Genomic DNA, 20,875 nt, shown 5'->3' with positions numbered 1-20,875 from the left:
TCAAATGATCAAGAAATGGATGTAACTCACCCATCCTGTGCGGCCATACCACAAATGTGTTGTCCACGTACCTCCAGAAGACGGTTGGTTTAAAACTTGCCGAGTCCAGTGCCTTGTCTTCCATGAATAAATTAGCTACCAGAGGGGAGAATGGGCTTCCCGTTGCAACGCCATCAATCCGCTCATAAAATTCACCATTTAACTGAAAATAAGATGATAAAAGCACATGTTCAAATAAGGCCGTAATGTTCTTATCAAAATGTTGGTGGATGAGAGATAGAGAGCCCTTTAAAGGTACCTTTGTGTATAATGGTACCACGTCAAAACTAACAAGCACATCCGTACTATTTAGCCTGACATTGCTAAGTCTCTGAATAAAATCCATAGAATTACGAATATGGTGACTACATTTTCCTACCAACGGTTTTAATAAGGAAGCTAAATATTTGGCAGAAAAATGTGTTGGTGAACCAATAGAGCTCATTATAGGTTTCATAAACAAGTTCTCTAGATGCTCATCCTTACCCGTCTTTTGAACTTTAGGAAGACCATAAAATCTCAGTGGTACTGCATCTCATACTTCTAAACTTCTTATGACTTCCTTCGGTAGCATATAGGGCCGCGCTTGGCATCTTGTCATGAGTCTTGTGACTCACCCTGAGGATGGTCAGATGATACGCAGCCGAAATATCAGTGGAGGAAATTTTATTTTCGCGGCTGCATGCCCAAAATTTAATGGACTATTCATTACACCACGAGAAGTTGAAAATGCACATGGTGCTTGAACATTTATGGATTCTTATATACATCCCTCTGTTAACTCATGTTGTCTATTTATGCAACAACTAAAATGTGTATGTTGCTCATTGTACAAAATTCTTTTTAATAAATGATCAAGCCCACTGTCTCACTCTCATTTTGTTTCATTTGTACGGGTAACCTGTTTTGGGTTTACAGATCAGGTCTGTGAGAGAAAATGAAAATAAACCAATTTCAGAATCTGTGAATCATAAACATGAACTTATTACATACAAACAGAAATACAAGTGCAGTGCCAGTCAATCCCCTAACAATGTGCATACTTCAATAATGGCTAGTATTTCATGGCATTAGTGGTGTTAGTGGAGGGGCAGTGACAGATCTTGAAAAAAAAAAATATTTTCTGAGGATAATTAAATGTCCGAAAGCATAATCACAAGTGAAGTACATTCATCTGCCAATTACGTACAAGGGTAATCCCAAACGTAAGGTCTCCTTTTTCTTTTCTTTTCTTTCTTCTTCTTCTTCTTCTTCTTTTTAAATAAGTACATAAACATGTTTATTTCTACAATGGTTTACATCAGTTTACAGATTGAACATTTAGCTATTTTTCGACATAATCACTATTCCTGTGTATGCATTTTTGTAGACACTGTGGCAGTTTTTGTATGCCATACCAACTCGCTCCCATGTTGTTCAGAAAGTTATGAACCTCTTCTTTCACCTCATCATCGGAGCTGAATCGCTTTTCGGCCAAATGTTCTCTTAACCTAGGGAATGGGTGATAGTCACTGGGTGCGAAGTCAGGACTATAGGGTTGGTGGGTGATTATGTTCCACTGAATATGTTGCAGGAGAGCAACAGTTTGCCGAGTGATTTGTGGGCGAGCATTGTCATGGAGAATGCGTATGCCCTTGCTCAACATTCCTCTTCTCCTGTTCTGAATTGACCGTTTGAGTTTTTTCCGAGTTCACAATACCTGTCAGCATTAATTAATGCTTTGCTCAACCTTCAACACTGTCTCCTCAGAAATTGACGGTCTCCCACTCCTTTGTTCGTCGTGAATTTCAGTCCGACCAGCTGCAAACTCTCTAAACCACTTACGAACATTTTTGACATCCGTGCACAACTCACCACACACTTCCGTCAATTGGCGACGGATTTCGATCACTGCAGTGTCCTCTGCGTTCGAAAACAGAGTAACTGCGTGCAATTCGCACTTGGCGGTAATATCCAATGGGAGTTCCATTCAGAATGGCTGCTAAGCCAAGACTGAGCACCTCAGCACGGCATGCGTATGTTTACACACAGCGTGTGAAGCACTCTTTATAACAGTGTGACCAACTGCCACACAGACAGAATTCTGTACTTATAAAAAAATAGAAGACCTTACCTTTGGGATTACCCTCGTATAATAACCATTTGAATGGATTTATTTAAATAATTTAGGACAGTGATTAACTTGAACATTGAAGAGCATGAGTCAATGATATTCAGATAAAAACTGGTATGTTAAAAATAGTATTACTGGCATAAATATGCCTGGAAGTGAAAAGTTTCTGTACTGAAATAGAGTATGGTTATAATTATACTTTATATTAGTATTACATTATACTTTAGAGGGCTCACATGAGAGAGGAGTGATGTAGGACAACGAAACTTTGTGGAAACATTTGTAAAGACATGCAGAAGAGAAATAAGGAATAATAATTTCCACACGAGAGGGTAACAGTTGTTATTTGCTTACGATCTGGATGTTCCAGATCACAAATATTATTCAGTGTGATGACTGTCTGCATCCATGACATCCTAGAACTGCTATACAAATACAATTTCACAGTGGTTCGCAGCGCGTTTTGAACAGTGATACGAAATATTCAGTGCTTGTGACACAGCTCGTGCATTGCTGGAAGATTGCACACTGCATCCAGTATTGTCAGCTGTGGCAACAGTAACTTCCTGAACAAGTTTTGGCACAGTTGGCTGTCGTCCTTTCCCAGGAGCAATTCCCAAATCGCCAGTTAATTCATCGTGTTCTTCAGCCGTGTTGCAGAAAGAGGATCTCTCCGTATTCCTTTAATGTGTCTGTACTCTTGAACAGCAGGAGCACTATTGCTACCGTTTTGATATAACGGCTTTACGAGTAAAGCCCTTCTCACCTCGTCCAGACCAGTGTCGATTAAAAGATGATTGTGTGTACTCTAACAGCTTTTTGGGTCTCATAATTGTATACGAGATTGTACCTCAGATAATGGGGAAGTCAGAGTAACTGTGTTTTTTCGTTTTTGCAGCGCCTCGAACAGCCGGACTGCTGCCCGAAGGAGTACTTCAACGTGATGCTCAAGTGCTGGCAGCACGACCCCGGCAAGCGGCCCAGGTTCGCCGACCTCATGGAGCTGCTGCCCGAGGTGACGGAAGCTTTATTGACTTCTCAGAAAGTGTGTGGAATTTACTTCGAGTAGCTGTCGGCCCTGCTGTTGCCAGCAGTAGCACAGTATGAAGCGGGAGGGGGACAGTATAAAATAGGTCTCTTCAGATGGTGAGCTCACTGGACACTTGATGTGTTCGAGCTTCTACGGTAACGTCCGGATGGGATCGCCGACCTCAGGATGCCTTTCACTGGCTGCAGCTGATGCAAGGAAAGAGTTGCGTTCTGCTGTTGTGCAACACATCTCTGTTACTAAGCAACTATCCAAGAACACAGTACCACGGGCAGGTTGTAACACGCCCGGGTGTACAAAAGGGTGGGGTACCCTAAAGTGGTTGTCGTTCCTTGACCGTGCGCTCTGTCCCGCGGCAGTCGTACTTTTCCGCTCCACATTGCTGCTGGCTTGCCTGAAATTATCTATCGAAATATGCAAGGGAGTCACGGGAGCCATTCGTCGTCAGCACACAACACTGTTCTACGTCTGGTGTGAACAACTATATTCGGAGACGATAAAAGAAAGTCGCAGGTTGCACTGTTTACATTCTAATTCATAAGTGTTTATCCCAATCAATGGATGATTACCAGTCCATAATATCACTTGAACGAACGTACGCGTAACCGACACGACGCGGGTGACTGTTGATGTTGCGGAAGCCGAATGATCGCAGGAAAGTTCTTACACTCGTCACGCATACACAGATATCTGGCATCAGTCCTCTTTGACACTAGTAATGATATAGCACTACTCATAAAGTTAATTTTCCAGTTCTCAGTTCTCACTTATACGAGCATGCGTGTAACCGTCGCGGTGTGGCTGATTGTTGATGATGCGGAACGCAATGACCGAGAGCAGGTTCTCACGCTCGCTACAAGACACTGGCACATGACTGCACTCTTTTATGGTAACTAATTTCTACTGATTCACATCAATTCATTCTGGGAGATCGAACACGGCACGGATGACTGATACTGTACAGTACAACACGCAACAAGAGGATACTCGTATACTTTATCAGCAGCACTCCTCATTTGTAAATTTCTTCTTGACGCACTTTCCTCTGAATCAGTTGCTTATTTTATCACTTTAGTGTAATAGCACTTTTAGCAACACTTCAACTTCCATACTAACAATGGCTCTCACATGCAGAGCTGCACACTACACAACATAACAGTTCCGTGTCCCGTGCTCAACTCTGCAGACGCGGCTGCCTGCAAGGATACTCCACTACTAAGCCAGCGATATGACAATACACTTACAAGGTTGCATTTCTAACAGCTTTCAGGGGCAACAAAATTTTGATTTTCAATATTTTGTGTAATTATTGATGACATTTAAATGTTTTAAATGCCATCATAATCTGCTCATTAAGCGGTATAATCATATGCTAAAAGTTTAACACATTAAAACAAGTATTACAGGTAAAAATTGTGTGTTTTTCTTGAAGCAGCATATATATGGCGCACATATACTCAGAATTTATTCATCTGGTATTTCACAATGACAGCCCTTAGCTACTTCCAACAAACTTTGCACATAATTTCAAACCTTTACGAAACTTCTTCATGCCGTCACCTCACTCAAAATAATGAAAGGATAAAAGTTTATCACTTAGCCTATTTTTACTGTTCGCGCTGTAAAACTACGGCATCAGACATGATATTTTGATTTATTACTTCTTTACTACTAAATCTATTTGCAACACATTTTCTGGACAGTATTCACATATTTGCCACCTAATTTATCTGCAACATTATACACAGTTCAAAGAGATATGACATCATAAGATGTGTGAAAAACTTACTTTTCCTTAAAATGGAGCAAAAATTACGCAGATTATATTCATCCAGTGTTTCATAATGAGATCACTTAGCGACTCCCAACTTGGGCTACTGCTTTGTGTCAAAAAGACTCCGCTCGAGTATAGATTGGGCCACAATTTTATCGACACTTGAGCCATCTGTCGCTCAAGAACTGAACTCACTCCGAATGAGAACAGTATATGGATGTCTCATTACCCGCCTTCTGCTGTCGATTTCTAGAATTATTTTGAGCAAAGCATTAGCGAACATAACAGGTGCTGTTGCGAACGGCCGATCCAATATGATCACACGGACATAATTTTATATGTGTACTCATTAGGTTTTTTGCAGTGTGATATTGCTACAAATACTACATGTTTGTTCAGTGAGCATGAAATTTTGGAAGTCAGAGACAGTTGTGTGTGTGTGTGTGTGTGTGTGTGTGTGTGTGTGTGTGTGTGTGTGTGTGTGTGTGTGTGTGTGAAGTTATATTTTAATTATTTTAGCATAATATATAGTTTTCCTCCTTGTCATGAGACTCATTGTTGTCCACTTCCGTTATTGTTGCCAATGGCTTCCGTTTTTCTGCCGAGAAGACGGTCTGTATTAACTTCTGGCGCTACAGTTTCTCCCACCGTCCTTACGACTCGGTCCAGTTGCTCTCCCATTCGTGGAGACAACAAAATTTTTAGGTCTTACATTTGACAGTGAACTTAGCTGGTCTCCACATGTGTCATATTTGGCTGCCCGTTGTACCCGTTCTCTAAATGTCCTCCGTGTTCTCAGTGGCACATCGTGGGGAGTGGATCGAACTGTCCTACTTCACCTATATCGGTTGATCATTCGCTCCAAGCTGGATTATGGGAGCTTCGTATACTCCTCTGCATGGCCGTCCATCTTACGCCGCCTCAACTCCATACAACATTGGGGTTTACGTCTTGCGATTGGAGCGTTTTATACTAGTCCCGTTGAGAGTCTGCATGCTGAAGCCGGTGAATTGCCACTCACCTACCGGCGCGATATACTGCTTTGTCGTTATGCCTGTCGGCTACTGTCAATGCCCGACCACCCGTCGTATCGTTCCTTTTTTGACGACTCTCTCGACCGTCAGTACGGGTTGTATGTCTCTGCCCTGCTACCCCCTGGAGGTCGCTTTCGTCGCCTCCTTCAACACCTTGATTTTTCACTCCCTGCAACCTTTAGAGTGGGCGAGAGCCACAAGCCACCTTGGCTCCAGGCTCAGGTTTGCGTTCACCTCGACCTCGGCTCGCTCCCAAAGGAGGTTACCTCTGGTTCGATATACCACTCCCGTTTTGTCGAACTTCGTTCGACGTTCATTAATATGACTTTCATTTATACAGATGGCTCTAAGACCAATGACGGGGTCGGGTGTTCTTTTATTGTCGGGGCACAAAGTTTCAAATACCGGCTACATGGCCATTGTTCGGTCTTCACAGCTGAGCTCTTTGCCCTCTACCAGGCTGTTCTTTACATCTGCCGCCACCGGCATTCTGCTTATGTCATCTGCTCTGATTCTCTGAGTGCCATCCAAAGCCTCAGTGATCCGTATCCGGTTCACCCTTTCGTGCACCAGATCCAGCGCTCTCTTCGGCAGCTGGCAGACGACAGTTCTCCTGTTAGCTTTATGTGGGTTTCTGGCTGTGTTGGTATCCCTGGGAATGAAGCTGCAGATGCCGCGGCCGAGGCTTTGGTTCTCCAGCCTCGGACGGCTTCTTGTTGTGTCCCTTCATCAGATTGTAGCAGGGTCATTTGTCGGCGCATTTTATCGCTGTGGCTTGCCGATTGGGCTGCACTTATGGACAACAAGCTTCGTTCCTCGAAACCTTCCCGTGGCTCGGACGACCTCCTCATGCCCTTCTCGGCGGGAGGAGGGCGTTTTGGCCCGGTTACGAATTGGACACTGTCGGTTCGGCCATCGCCGTCTGCTGACGGCTGCGCCGGCGCCATTCTGCCTGTGTGTGAATTGCTGATGGGACGCCACATTTTAACGTCCTGTCCAGATCTTACTACACTGCGTCTTGATCTTGGCCTGCCGTGTACTCTGGATGCCATTTTAGCGGATGACCTAGGAGCAGCTGCTCACGTTCTTCATTTTATCAACTTGACAAACCTGTCTAAGGACATTTGATTATGCTGTCTTTTTTAATCCTATGCCTGTTACTACGTCTTTTATAGTGTTGTCCCTTTTAGTCGCTGTTTTAACCTTGTGCCTCGCGGTGCATTGCTAACTTTGTCTGGGTGCTAATGACCATTGTAGTTGTGCGTCCTAAAAACCACAAAAAAAAAAACATTTATGAACATCGAACACTGTGTGCCATTCTGCCACTCATCTCTGGCCTCGCTACCGAGCAACCTCTCTCTCCAGTCTCTCACACCCGACTTCCACCCACAGACTCCAACACTCAACTACCGTGTACCCATTCACACATTGTTGACTGCACTGCAGTCTTTGCTTAAACCATGTATGATCTCTGCATAGTGCATAATCAATACTACGTAAGGGTACTGTACCCTTACAGCGCCCTTCTTCTGAGGAAGACCTGTTAACTGAAAGCTTATTTGTTTAGCACTCTTCTTGTTGCGCCTTTCTATTACTCAAGGTATTATCCAATATATGGGGAGAAACAGACTATTCATAATGTTGTTACTATTACATCACATATTTTCCATTGTTTGATATTTTAGGATGTGCTTGATTTTAATTGCCATGGTGAATTTGACCATGAGCTAAGTTAAGTTGGCTGTGGCTATTTCCGGGCTACAGGATGTCAAAGGGGGGAATAGTCTCTTGTTTGTGTTTCATTACTGACAAATTATGGATATGCATGCCACGTACCAGTCACTTGCTAGAGTATACATATCAGATTGAAATAACGTGGATATGTGAAGGCACATGATAGAGACAGTCATCTTCAAATGCGGTACAAGGAATATGAAATTAATTTAACGCTTTTGCAACACAACAGAATGGGTAGAAGAAAAATTATATTCAAAATGATTAGTCAACCTTTGTGACCATGTCCATGTTGTATAATGCCTTAAAATTTAAGTAGAATTCCTGGTAACCATCTTTTCACCCAGATAACATAACAACAGTTTGTCACGCAATAAGTGTGTCACAACTGTGGGATCGCTGTGGGTAGCAGCAATCTGAAATGGAGAACTGTTGATAAGAAATGCCCTCTGCTCGTGGTCTCGCGGTCGTGTTCTCGCTTTCCGAGCACGGTGTCCCAGGTTCGATTCCCGGCGGGGTTGGGGATTTTTACCTGCATCGAGATGACTGGGTGTTTGTCTTCTCCTCATCATTTCATCATCATTCATGAAAATGGTGAGATTGGGCTGAGCAAAGGTTGGGAATTTTTACGGGCACTCATAACTGCGCAGTAGAGCGCTCCACAAACTAAATACTATCATCATCTTTTGATAAGAAATATAGCAAATGTTGCCAACTTTTAACAATCAACTACTTTAGCAAATATTGTTTAGTTATCCAGTCTATTGGAGACCCATAACACACCCATTTATGTAGGTTACCAATCAATAATAAGATTCGTGCATGTGCAACTGAAGGTGCCAGTATTGGCTTGTGAGCAAAAATGTTTGATGACCACTGCTCTAGAGTGTGCCAGTAAATGTTATTGTGAAGATACACTGCTGTTTGGAGAAAGTGAAACACCTAGACTGAGAGGTGAGATCACAATGAAATTACTGATTAGCAACATGACTGTACAAAAATGATTAAATTTACAGATCTATTTGTGCATGTGACTGGAAATTAGTACGTGTGGCACAACTGTGTGCTGCAATCAGGGCACGAAACCAAAGATTTCCTGAATATGCTGCTGAGGAATTACCTGCCACACAGTTTGTAGGTATGTCCACAAAGCAGCAACTGTCGCTTCAGGAGGACTTGAATGTACAAGTTGCTGAGCGACCGTATCCCAGACGTGTACGATGTGCGACACGTCAGACGGATGGGCAGGCTAGGAAAGCAGTGGTACCCGCCGTTCCTCCAAAAATGTTTGCACATTCCTTGGCATGTGCGAGCGGGCATTGTCCTGCTGAAATATTGCACGTGGGATGACCTACGGGAGGGGCAGTGGCACGAGCTGTAAAATGCCCCCCGATCTAGTGGTAGCTGTTCAGATTGCCATAAAGATGTAGCGTGCGAGATAGTGTGTTACAGACAGTTGCACCCCAAATTACTGCTTTTGGTGTTCGTTTGCTATGCTGCTCAGAATTACAGTCTGCCTCATTGTGTTCACCACGGCAGTGTCAGATGGATATTTGGCCATCACTGTAGGACAAGTTGAAGTGTGACTTGTCCGAAAACACTATATTTTGCCACTCGGCACATCAGTGTCAGTGTTCGCGTGCCCGTTGCAGTCTGCGGCATTGGCGAGTTTCAGTCAGTGGAAGTCGGCACAGTGGCCCGTGTGCCACCCATCCAGCACGCAGAAGACTGTCGAACTCTCGATGCAACCGTGTCCACACCCGTTGCAGTTTTTTGACGTCGCGCCAACACTGTAGATGGAGCTGTTTGGTCCACTAGGCTGAAATGGGCAAGATGACTGTCATCTGTCACTGTGACACATTTTATCGTCCAATTCCCGGTCAGCACTGTGTATGGCCCTCTTCTCTCCACTGGTTCCACATACGCTTCACTGTTGAACCAGTGTGCCCTGTACGAGCACAAATTTCACAGAATGACAGACCTGCGTCCCAGAAACCAGTTGAGTGCACTTGCATACTGGTATTACGTGTTGCAAAGTTGGTGGTGAGGCACAGTAGTACTCGGTTACACATTTTCATTTCATACGACAGCCCCGCACCGACTTAGCGCTGCATGACACTGACCTGTCCGGCCCAACAAAAGACGGCACTGTCGGTCCTATGTGCACACCTCCTCTGCCGTTTAAATCACTTGTTACGGTTCTGCTGTTCCACACATCCTCCTATCGTGATATGTTGCTGACCACTGCTCCTGAGTGTTACACTTTTTATGAACAGTAGTGTACATGAAAAGCTTGTTTGAATGTAGTAAGTGTAACTTTGTCTTTTGTGCTGTTGCAGTGCAAACCGGAGCAGGTGCAAGCTGTCCAAGACTGCTGCGAGGAGCCTGCAAAGGCCAAGAGGGAGCAGCTGCTGTACCGCGTGGGTGACGTCATCACCGTGCTCGACAAGGGGTGAGTGGGCGCCGCCGCTGCTCGTGCAGTGTGGCAGTGGGGGCTTGACGTCCCACGGTGTGACCGCCAACTGTCCTCTAAGTTGGGTGTAGCCACCCTTGCCACTGTAGCTACGGCAGCATCTAAGGGGACAGTAGCACGCAGCCAGTGATGTAACACAGTACTTGCTAATCTTGCACATGCACTCTGTATGGTTAAAAGCGTCCAGGCACCCACAAAAACATACGTGTTCCATATTAGCTGCATTGTCCTGCCAATTACTCCATATCAGCGACTTCAGTAGGCATTAGATGTCGTGAGGGAGCAGAATGGAGCACTCTGCGGAACTCAAGGACTTTGAACGTGTCAGGTGATTGGATGTCACTTGTGTCGTACATCTGTACATGAGATTTCAACATTCCTAAACATCCCTAGCTCCTCTGTTCCTGATCAGATAGTGAAGTGGAAACATGGATGGACACATACAGCACAAAGCGTACAAGCTGACCTCGTCTGGTTAAAGAGGGTCATAATGTGTAATAGGCAGACATCTATCCAGATCATCACACAAGAATTCCAACACTGCATCAGGATCCACTGAAATTAGTATTACAGTTATGCAGGAGGTAAGAGAACTTTGATTTCATGGTCAAGTGGCTGCTCATAAGCCGCATATTACACCAGTAAATTCCAAACGACGCCTCACTTGGTGTAAGGAGCGTAAACATTGGACGATTGAACAGTGGTAAACATTGTGTGTAGTGACAAATCACAGTACACAATGTGGCGATCCGATGGCACGGTGTGAGTATGGTGAATGTGTGGCAACCGTTGTCTGCCAGTATGTGTAGTGGCAATTGTAAAATTCGGAGGCTGTGATGTTATGGTGTGGTCGTTTTTTCCTGGAGGTGGCTTTCACCCTTGTTGTTTAGCATGGCACTATCACAGTGCAGGTCTACATTGATGTTTTAAGCACGTTCTTGCTTCCCACTGTTGAAGAGCAATTCTGGGGTAGCGATTGCATCTTTCAACATGGTCGAGCACCTGTTCCTAATGCACGGCCTGTGGCGGGCTGGTTACACAACAATGACATCCCTATAATGGACTGGCCTGCACAGAGTCCTGCTCTGAATCCTATAGAACACCTTTGGGATGTTTTGAAACGCCGACTTCGTGCCAGGCCTCACCGACCGACAAGGATACCTCTCCTCAGAGCATCTCTCTGTGAAGAATGGGCTGTCATTTCCCAACAAATCTTCCAGCACCTGATGGAACATATGGCTGCTAGAGTGGAAGCTGTCATCAAGGCTAAGGGTGGTCCAACACCATATTGGATTCCAGCATTACCGATGGAGGTCGCCACGAACTTGTAAGTCATTTTCAGCCAGGTGTTTGGATACTTTTGAACACATGGTGTCTCAAAAGGGCACCTTTCTAAATACAGGGCAGTACAGTGTGAGTACAACATCTAAAGCTGTCCAGTACTCTGCGGTGTGTCTATAAGAATTGTTTCTTTCTTTCTTTCTCCCCATTACAGGATATTTGTGTATTATAGGTACAAATGAAAGGGGAAGTAGAGGGCGTCGAAATGAGAAAATAGTTGTAATGAACCTAGGCCGGGAATGAAGGGTTTCCCCGATATGATGTATGTCTGCGTGCTGTTGTGTCTGTGCTACTACAATACTGATAATGTCAGAGGATATATTTATGCCGCAGTTTCGCTGGTGGCCATTGCTGTTGGCGTGCCAAATGATGTGGTGAAGTGGTTAGGACATGGGACTCACATTCTGTACGACAGAGGTTCAGATCCACATCTGGGCATCCCACGATTTCCCTAAATTGCTGCAGGCAATTACTGATATGGTTTATTTGAAAGGGTACATCTGATTTCCTTCCCCATCCTCAAAATAATTCAAGCTCATACTTCCATCTCCAAAGACCTTGTCTATGGTATGTTAAATCTTACTCTTAATTCCTTCCGTTTGCTGTCAGTTCGTTGAGTATGCTTTAATGTGGCTGTTCAGGAATATGCGACACAGATCTTTGACGACAGTTTTATCAGGTGTGGCTTGTCGATACTGTGGGTTTGCAGTTCCCATGACTTCATTGTATTGGATTTGTTTGTACGTGGGTATTTAAACACTGTTTATAGCATCAATGAATTCTGGGAATGAATTGTGATTGGTTTTCAGTGCATTCAGAACACGCTTACAATTTTTGAATATGTACGGACATCGACAAGGAGGCAAGCTGAAGCCTATCTTTGCATGAATGGTGGCTACATGTAACAGCTGCTGTAATGAATTTGTCCTTAAGCGTGTATCTTTAGTTTGGAGTCTCAGACACTTTGATATAATGTGTTCATGCACTGAGTTGTGTTGGGTAAACTGTTGATTTGCAGACCTGTTTTTATTAGTATTATATGCTTTTTTTCATTGTCCTCTACTCATCCCTTTCATTTGTGGCTAAAATACTTGAGACACCCTGTATAAGCATTGTATGTGCAGTAGCCACCAGAAAGATCATGGGAGGCGCACGTCGGCACGGCGCGTCACGGACTGTAGTTGCCGCAAGTAGAATCCTGTCCACCAGAGGGCACGCGAGAATTCGGACGCGACCTGTGCCGGTGGAACAACGACGACAACTCGGGCAGCACGGGCCGTGCCCAGTCAGTTAACATGCCTAGGATGCAGTCCCGGTCTACGCTAAGTGAAATTGCTGCAGATTTCAGTGCTGGGTCATCGACAAGTGTCAGCGTGTGTACCGTTCAATGAAACATCATCGATATGGGCTTTCAGAGCCGAAGGCCCACTCGTGTACCCTTGACGACTGTGGGACACAAAGCTTTACGCCTCGCCTGGGCCCGACAACACCAACATTGAACTGTTAGTGAATGGAAACATCTTGTGTGGTCAGACAAGTCTCGTTTCAAACTGTATTCAGTGGATGGCCATGTACGGTTACAGAGACAACCTCGTAAATTCATGGACCGTTGTAGTGTTTCCTTTCCTCAGGGGGGGGGGGGGGGGGGGGGGAGTAGTGCAAAATGTTAAAATTACTAAGGATTTATTGGCATCAGCATCTTCTGCAAGAAAAAAAATAATGGCTTGTGTTGAGGAACAAAAACAAGTGCAGAAAATAAAGACACTTTCAGAAAGGAAGTGCAAATTGTGATAATAATTTGGGGTTTAACACAGAAAAGAATGCACCCCAATTCTGACATTTCTTAATTGCACAAATCAGCTGATGAACTTTCAGAGGTTGCAGAAAAGACAAGGATCATTTCCATTGTTCACAGTGTAATGCACAAAGGAAAAAGACTCATGAAAAGCAAGAAGAGGTTCAGTCATTAGGCTGCCAGATTAGGGATAGTGCTTATAAGTTTTTCTTATTGACAGTTCATTCAATTTCATTAAAATTCACGCATTTAGAATTACTTTTATGCATTATTGTATGCTAAATACTGCAGAGAGGATTGTAAAATGTGATGTACTCACTTTAACTACTTTAATAAGAAAAGCATTTATCAGTTATCAAGCAGACATACAGTGAAGGGTATTTTTGATAAGCCTTTAAAGAATTTGCCTTATTCCTGTTGAGTTGATACCATTGAATTTTATTATAGTGACACTGTATTGAAGTTATCATCTGTTTGTGCATGTTTATTTGATTCTTGACCTCACGTTGAGTGCAACTATTGCCAGTTAAGAAAAGGGGCCTAAAAATCCTTAATTTATGTTTTGTAAATTCAGTATGAACCCTGCAAGAGTAGATAAGAAACGTGCACGTTTGATTTCTGTAATTGTTTTTGGCAAAGGAGGTGCATGCTCAGTGTCTGTCAGAAAACCCCACAAAAAGAATCATGCAGGTGCCAAGTAATGTGATGTAGTTTGCCAAAAGCTGAGCATGACATTCGAGGATCAATTCCCACCAGGGTTGGGGATTTTCTGTCTATAGGGACTGGGTGTTTGCGTTGTCCACATCATTTCGTCGTCATTCACGAAAGTGGTGAATATTGACTATGTAAAGATTGGGAATTTGTACGGGCGCTGATAACTGCACAGTTGACCACCCCACAACCCAAATATCAACGTCATCATCATCATGATGTTGTCATTTCCATTATAACCAATCTGACAGTTTAGAGGATGTCAGTTTAAAAATGTGTGAACCTCCTACATCAAGAGGGCGGTCTTTCGAAATTTTGTACTTTCTTTAAAATTCTCTGTAATTCTTATTGACAAAACACTATTCATTAAATTGTTATTGTCATTTGTAATTGCTACATTCATTTTAAATTCCCCTGTGTGTTAAAGGAAAATGGAAATTGTCACATAGATAGTGAAACATCCTGACATTATTCAGAACAGGCAGGCTGGCCTTAAAAAATTTCATAACAACTTCATCAATATTTATGTGAACTTTCAAACTAAAATACATTCCTTTATTTTAGAAATTCTGATATCACAGGTAAAACAATTTCGAAATAGTGTTATATAATTTATGATCTCAAAACATCGTACTGAATGTAAAGCACATCACCATAGCTAATATCAACCATTAAAAATTTATGCCAGTTACCATAGCAATATAAACTAAGTAATTAAATGAATGTTACAAATAAATGTGTTAGGCATGTGCCAAAAAGTTAATGTAAAGAAGACAAAAACAGCAGCTACATTATCTTATATAGAACATCATGTGCTAAGGATACACATACTTTACATGTTGTGTCTTTTGTAATGCAGATGCTACTGAATACGTGCACAAGCTTGACACTAATGCAACAAAAAAAAAAAAAAAAAAAAAAGACGTACATTCTGTCGGGCACCTTAATAGAATCGTAGGAGATGTTTTGTCACAAAGTGTGACCACTCACATACAAATCAGGTCTTGCTACACTCTCTACCTAGTATAGCAAACTACCTTACAGTATGCGGCAGACAGTAACATCTTTCCCCCTGTTATTGCAAAATTTTTTATTAACTTGTAATTTCTCCAATTTCTCATTGCGGCAGTTTTGCGAGACCTGTTTGGGAATAAGTAATTTGTTGCTCAACTCTTCTTAGAATGTTACACTCTAAGAACTTCAACAGTGTACCGTTCTGTGATGTACAGTGCGTCTCTTACAGCGTGTGCCACTGGAGTTTCCAGTGCGGTAAGGATCGTAGGCTGAAGAGTTTTGTAAGCTGATTCTTTAGTGACTAAATTACATTTCATTAAGATTCTTCCATTGAATATGAGTATGGCAGTTACTTTTGCTACAATCAGTTTTATGTCATTATTTCATTTTATGTTGCTCATATTTTACAGTAGTTATGGTTTCCATCAATTTGTCACCAATAGTTTAACTGTACAGTGCTGGATTTCTTCTCAAATGTATGTGCAACGGGTTAATCTTTTTACGTTAAGGATGAACAACAAGTTCCTGACCATTAATCAGTCTTCCGCAGATCTTCAGGCAATTTGTTACACTTGTTTGATATTTCTACCTGCTTACAGACAGCTGGTCGCCGGTAAACAACTTCATGGAGATTCTGATATTATCCTCTACATCATTCATATATAATGTAAACAGTAACGGACCTACAAGACTTCTTTGAGGTACTCCTGAAATTACTTATGCAATTGTGGAATTGGTTCCATTAAAAGCAAAGTGTTGTATTCTTTCTACAAGGAAGTCTTGAAACCAATCACAAACCTGGTTCAGTACCCCATACACTCATATTTTGTTCACTAAATGACAGTACAGAACTGTATAGAATGTCTTCTGCAAGTCAAGGAACATGGAATCATGCTGGCAATTGCATGTGCTGCACTCTGGATCTCACGTTTGGACAGGGAGAGCTAAGTTTTTCTCTATCTCTGTTTATAGAATTTGTGTTGATTTATAGATGAGATTTTCTTTCTCTAAAACATTCATAATGTTGCTGTTGTTGTTGTTTTTGTTGTTGTTGTTGTTGTTGTCTTCAGTCCAGAGACTGGTTTGATGCAGCTCTCAATGCTACTCTATCCTGTACTAGCTTCTTCATCTCCCAGTACCTACTGCAACCTACATCCTTCTGAATCTGCTTGGTGTATTTATCTCTTGGTCTCCCTCTACAATTTTTACACTCGACGCTGCCCTCCTATACTAAATTGATGATCCCTTGATGCCTCAGAACATGTCCTACCAACCGATCCTTTCTTCTGGTCAAGTTGTGCCACAAACTTCTCTTCTCCCCAATCCTATTCAATACCTCCTCATTCGTTATGTGATCTACCCATCTAATCTTCAGCATTCTTCTGTAGCACCACATTTCGAAAGCTTCTATTCTCTTCTTGTCTAAATTATTTATCGTCCACATTTCAGTTCCATACATGGCTACACTCCATACAAATACTTTCAGAAATGACTTCCTGATACTTAAATCTATACATGATGTTAACAAATTTCTCTTCTTCAGAAACGCTTTCCTTGCCATTGCCAGTCTACATTTTATATCCTCTCTACTTCGACCACCATCAGTTATTTTGCTCCCCAAATAGCAAAACTCCTTTACTACTTTAAGTGTCTCATTTCATAATCTAATTCTCTCAGCATCACATGACTTAATTTGACTACATTCCATTATCCTCGTTTTGCTTTTGTTGATGTTCATCTTATATCCTTTCAAGACACTGTCCATTCCTTTCAACTGCTCTTCCAAGTCCTTTGCTACCTCTGACAGAATTACAATGTCATCGGTGAACCTCAAAGTTTTTATTTCTTCTCCATGGATTTTAATACCTATTACGAATTTTTCTTTTGTTTCCTTTACTGCTCGCTCAATATACAGATTGAATAACGTCGGGAAGAGGCTACAACCCTGTCTCACTCCCTTCCCAACCACTGCTTCCCTTTCGTGCCCCTCGACTCTTTATAACTGCCATCTGGTTTCTGTACAAATTGTAAATAGCATTCATAATGTGTGAACATGAAATATGTTCCATAAATCTGCAATAGTTTGAGATAAGCAGTGTAGGCCTATATACGAAAGATATGTGCAGTGTTTGTCAATCACAAGGCCTTGTACTCTCTATGTCAGAGAGTAGAAAGGTATCTCATAATGTGATACTAATTCTTCAGATGTAGACTGTGTTGTTCTGGTGCCTTTGCGAATACTGTGCAAATTGGAAAAAGACAATTCACACAGAAGCTTATTATAACTCATTGTAGTTCTAAGCAGTTGTATTCCTGTTCCATCTGCCACCCAGAGTTCCATTACACTAGCATGATGGCAGTTTCTTCCTCTTCTTCATTTTCTTCTTCCTCGGAAAAAAATCCCAAACACAGTCGTTATTTCGTCACTTTATTATCACTCTTGCACAAGAATTGATGTGTGTCTTGCTGTTTATTTACATAGCTATTTGTATAGTTTACAATTTCATCAATAAAGTCGAGGTCAGTTATCTTCAGAAAAGCACTAACTTCATCAGTTATACACATCACCTTTGTCTTCAGACCCGGTAGAATTTGCACAATGTTTTTCTGCTGGTTTTTGATGTTTTAGCGAACTCACTTTTACACCAACACGAAACTTTATCTTTTCAATAAAGAACTCTCGTACATTTGCTGTCTCTTCTAGGTTGTTGCCATCCTCATCCTCAAGTTCAGATTCACTGCCACGGTCCTGCTCAGTGTTTTTATCAGTCAAATCTACTTTACTTTCCTCCAGGTCTGAAAAGTTATTCGAGCAGTCTGCAAATTTATTTGTCTGATACACCATTTGAATTGGAACAAAGCATCAAAGAAATGAAATGAATAAATACATTCAGCAATAAATACATCCCAGTAAGGAATGATTAACACACACTTTTGAAAGAAATTGATGTAAATTTTGTAACATTTTGCCTTGTTTAAGAATGGTACTACCAGCAGCATTGTTCTGGTTACATGTTTGAGGGGGGAAAAAACAACACTTAAGCAGTGTTAAAATTGATCTACTGTAGACTCTCATGCCCTTAAGGGCATCATTTTCTCTGAGGAGATATTGTGATAGCCTCTGTAGCTCCAAAGACAGTGGATGGCAGTGTGGTGCCATTCTGCTTCCCCATTTTCACAATAGCTCAAAGGGAAAAAATGTGCACACAGTATAATAACAAATATATTTAACAACCGTGCTTTAATAAGTTCAATGGCTTAGTTATTTACAGTGGCGTTGTGACCCAGCCCGGCTTTGCACAACTACCACTGAGTATCCGTGGCAGGATGACTTGTTTATAATACGTAGTGATACAAAAATACAGTCTGTCTATTTGTGAAAATGATATCAAAATCCCTTCAGTGGTACTTGAGATTGGCCTTCACATATAGACAGAAAAAACACATTGGGGTACTTTAATTTATACTATGTAAAGATACACACAAACCTTCCTTGTGAATCAGTCTGTCTATTAGTGGGAACCCTATTGAAATCCCTACAGTAGTTCCTGATGTCTGCCTTCACATGCTAACAGAGAAATGCAGCGAAGGACTCAAGTTTATTGTAGGTATAGAAGTAGGGACACAACATAGCTCCGTAACAAGAAATTGTGTGTTCAATGCCTGCAGAATCACTTGTCTGAAAATTTACATATCCGCAAACTAAGTACCACCGCATGAGGTAAGTATTTACTTTCATCTTATGTAGTGGCATTTAACAATCACATTCTGTACACGTTTGGCTTAGGGAATATACTGCTGGATTTGGTTCACCTTCACTTATTCGAGTCCTAAAACGATCTATTCTAGTTGGAGTCACGGACAATGGCAGTGGAGTGTAGGCTCATTCAGGGTCTCTCTGTCGTGCATTCTCCGACAGCCGATGAGGGTTCAGTAGCGTCCTCAGGGCTCTGCCACGAATCTCGTAGCTAGTGTAAACATTAAACATCATCGTAGCAAGTTATTTAGTGAATTTTTGTTCTGTTTGTTGTGAGTTGTCACAACTGATGGTGGCGATGTGTGACACATTTTGCACAAGCAAGCAGCATAATTTGCAGCATACTCACTTTCCACAAGCACATAGTGTACCACAACTGTTGCTAAGAACTGGCAACAATGCAATCCCCATCAGGGTCTGGAGTTGCACGAAATGACGTGTTTCGTGAATCGGACTGTAGCGACAAAGTGAAAGTTTGTTTCAGTTTCTAAAAGAGAATAGCAGTGTTTGGTGACTGTTTTCCTTATTTCTAGTCATTGTGTGTTATTCGTATTTAGTGATCTCGCATTTCCTTGGAGTCTTTCTTGCTTTTCAGCATAGTTAATGCCTATCTGTTTTCTGTTATTTTGCATATTGTAGTGTCCAGTTTGCCTTTGTGTGTGTGTGTGTGTGTGTGTGTGTGTGTGTGTGTGTGTGTGTGTGTGTGTGTGTCGGCTATACTTAATATTTTGCCCCCTAAATGTGAATACTTGCTAGCAATTTTGTGTTATTTTTAGGATCACTCTGTTATAAGAGTGATTCAAATGTTGCACACAAATTGAAGGCACTGATAGAGGAGTCGAAGTACAACTACTTTCGAATAGGAATTTATGGTCTCGGAAGTAATCCTGAGCCACTGAAAATCTTGGAATTCCAGCAACAGCAAGGAGAATCAATGCACAAGCATATCATATTCAGCTAAAAAGATAATCTACACAGCAGATGGAGCACCTGCACACTTTTTCTGTCCAAGTATGTGACACACTACGTGCCACATATCCGAGACATTGAATGGGAAGGGAAGGTCCAGATGGCAACTTGCTCTCCTGGCCAAATAGTGATATATATAATAGAGGGAATCTTCCACTTGGGAAAAATATATCTACAAACAAATGTAACATACCAAATGAAAGTGTTGGTATGTTGATAGAGACACTGACAACTGACCTGCCTACACTGTGAAGCTTTCTATGTGGGAATGACCAGCAACAAACTGTCCATTCGCATGAACGGACACAGGCAGACAGTGTTTGTTGGTAATGAGGATCACCCTGTGGCTAAATATGCCTTGGTGCACGGCCAGCACATCTCAACACAGTGTTACACCGTCCGGGTTTTCTGGATACTTCCCACTGACACCAACCTATCGGAACTCCAGAAATGGGAACTTGCCCTTCAATATATTCTCTTTTCCCGTTACGCCCCAGGCCTCAACCTCCGCTAATTTCAAGTTGCCGCCGCTCACACCTCACCTGTCATTCAATAACATCTTTGCCTATGTACTTCTGCCTCGTCTGACATCTCTGCCCAAACTCTTTGCCTGTCTGCTTGTGTCTGTTATGTGCAGATGTGTGTGTGTGTGTGTGTGTGTGTGTGTGTGTGTGTGTGTGTGTGTGTGTGTGTGCGCGCGCGCACTCGAGTGGATACCTGTCCCTTTATCCCCCTTAGATAAGTCTTTCCGCCTGCGGGATTGGAATGACTCCTTGCCCTCTCCCTTAAAACGGCGGCTGCTTTGTCAGGAAAGAGGGAAAGAAAAGGAAAGATGAAAGGATGTGGGTTTTAAGGGAGAGGGTAAGGAGTCATTCCAATCCCGGGAGCGGAAAGACTTACCTTAGGGGGAAAACACACACACACACACACACACACACACACACACACACACACACACACAAGCAGACATATTTAAAGGCAAAGAGTTTGGGCAGAGATGTCATTCGAGGCGGAAGTGTGGAGGCAAAGATGATGTTGAATGACAGGTGAGGTATGAGTGACGGCAACTTGAA

At 42.3% G+C, this 20,875-nt stretch overlaps 1 protein-coding gene across 10 annotated transcripts in view; it reads left to right on the top strand.

The window, feature by feature from the left end:
- The window catches only part of LOC126295315 (activated Cdc42 kinase-like), a 335,217-nt gene that overhangs the window by 118,996 nt on the left and 195,346 nt on the right, over nucleotides 1-20,875 (top strand). For all 10 annotated transcript variants that reach the window (XM_049987766.1, XM_049987765.1, XM_049987761.1 and 7 more), the window contains exons 8-9: nucleotides 3,051-3,167; nucleotides 10,082-10,194. In XM_049987766.1, coding sequence (XP_049843723.1) covers nucleotides 3,051-3,167; nucleotides 10,082-10,194 — 230 coding nt within the window. The remainder of the gene's footprint in view (nucleotides 1-3,050; nucleotides 3,168-10,081; nucleotides 10,195-20,875) is intronic.

This window comes from Schistocerca gregaria, chromosome 11, assembly GCF_023897955.1.
Source record: "Schistocerca gregaria isolate iqSchGreg1 chromosome 11, iqSchGreg1.2, whole genome shotgun sequence".
Classification (NCBI taxonomy): Eukaryota; Metazoa; Arthropoda; class Insecta; order Orthoptera; family Acrididae; genus Schistocerca; species Schistocerca gregaria.
This window is presented reverse-complemented; position numbering and strand designations above follow the sequence as displayed.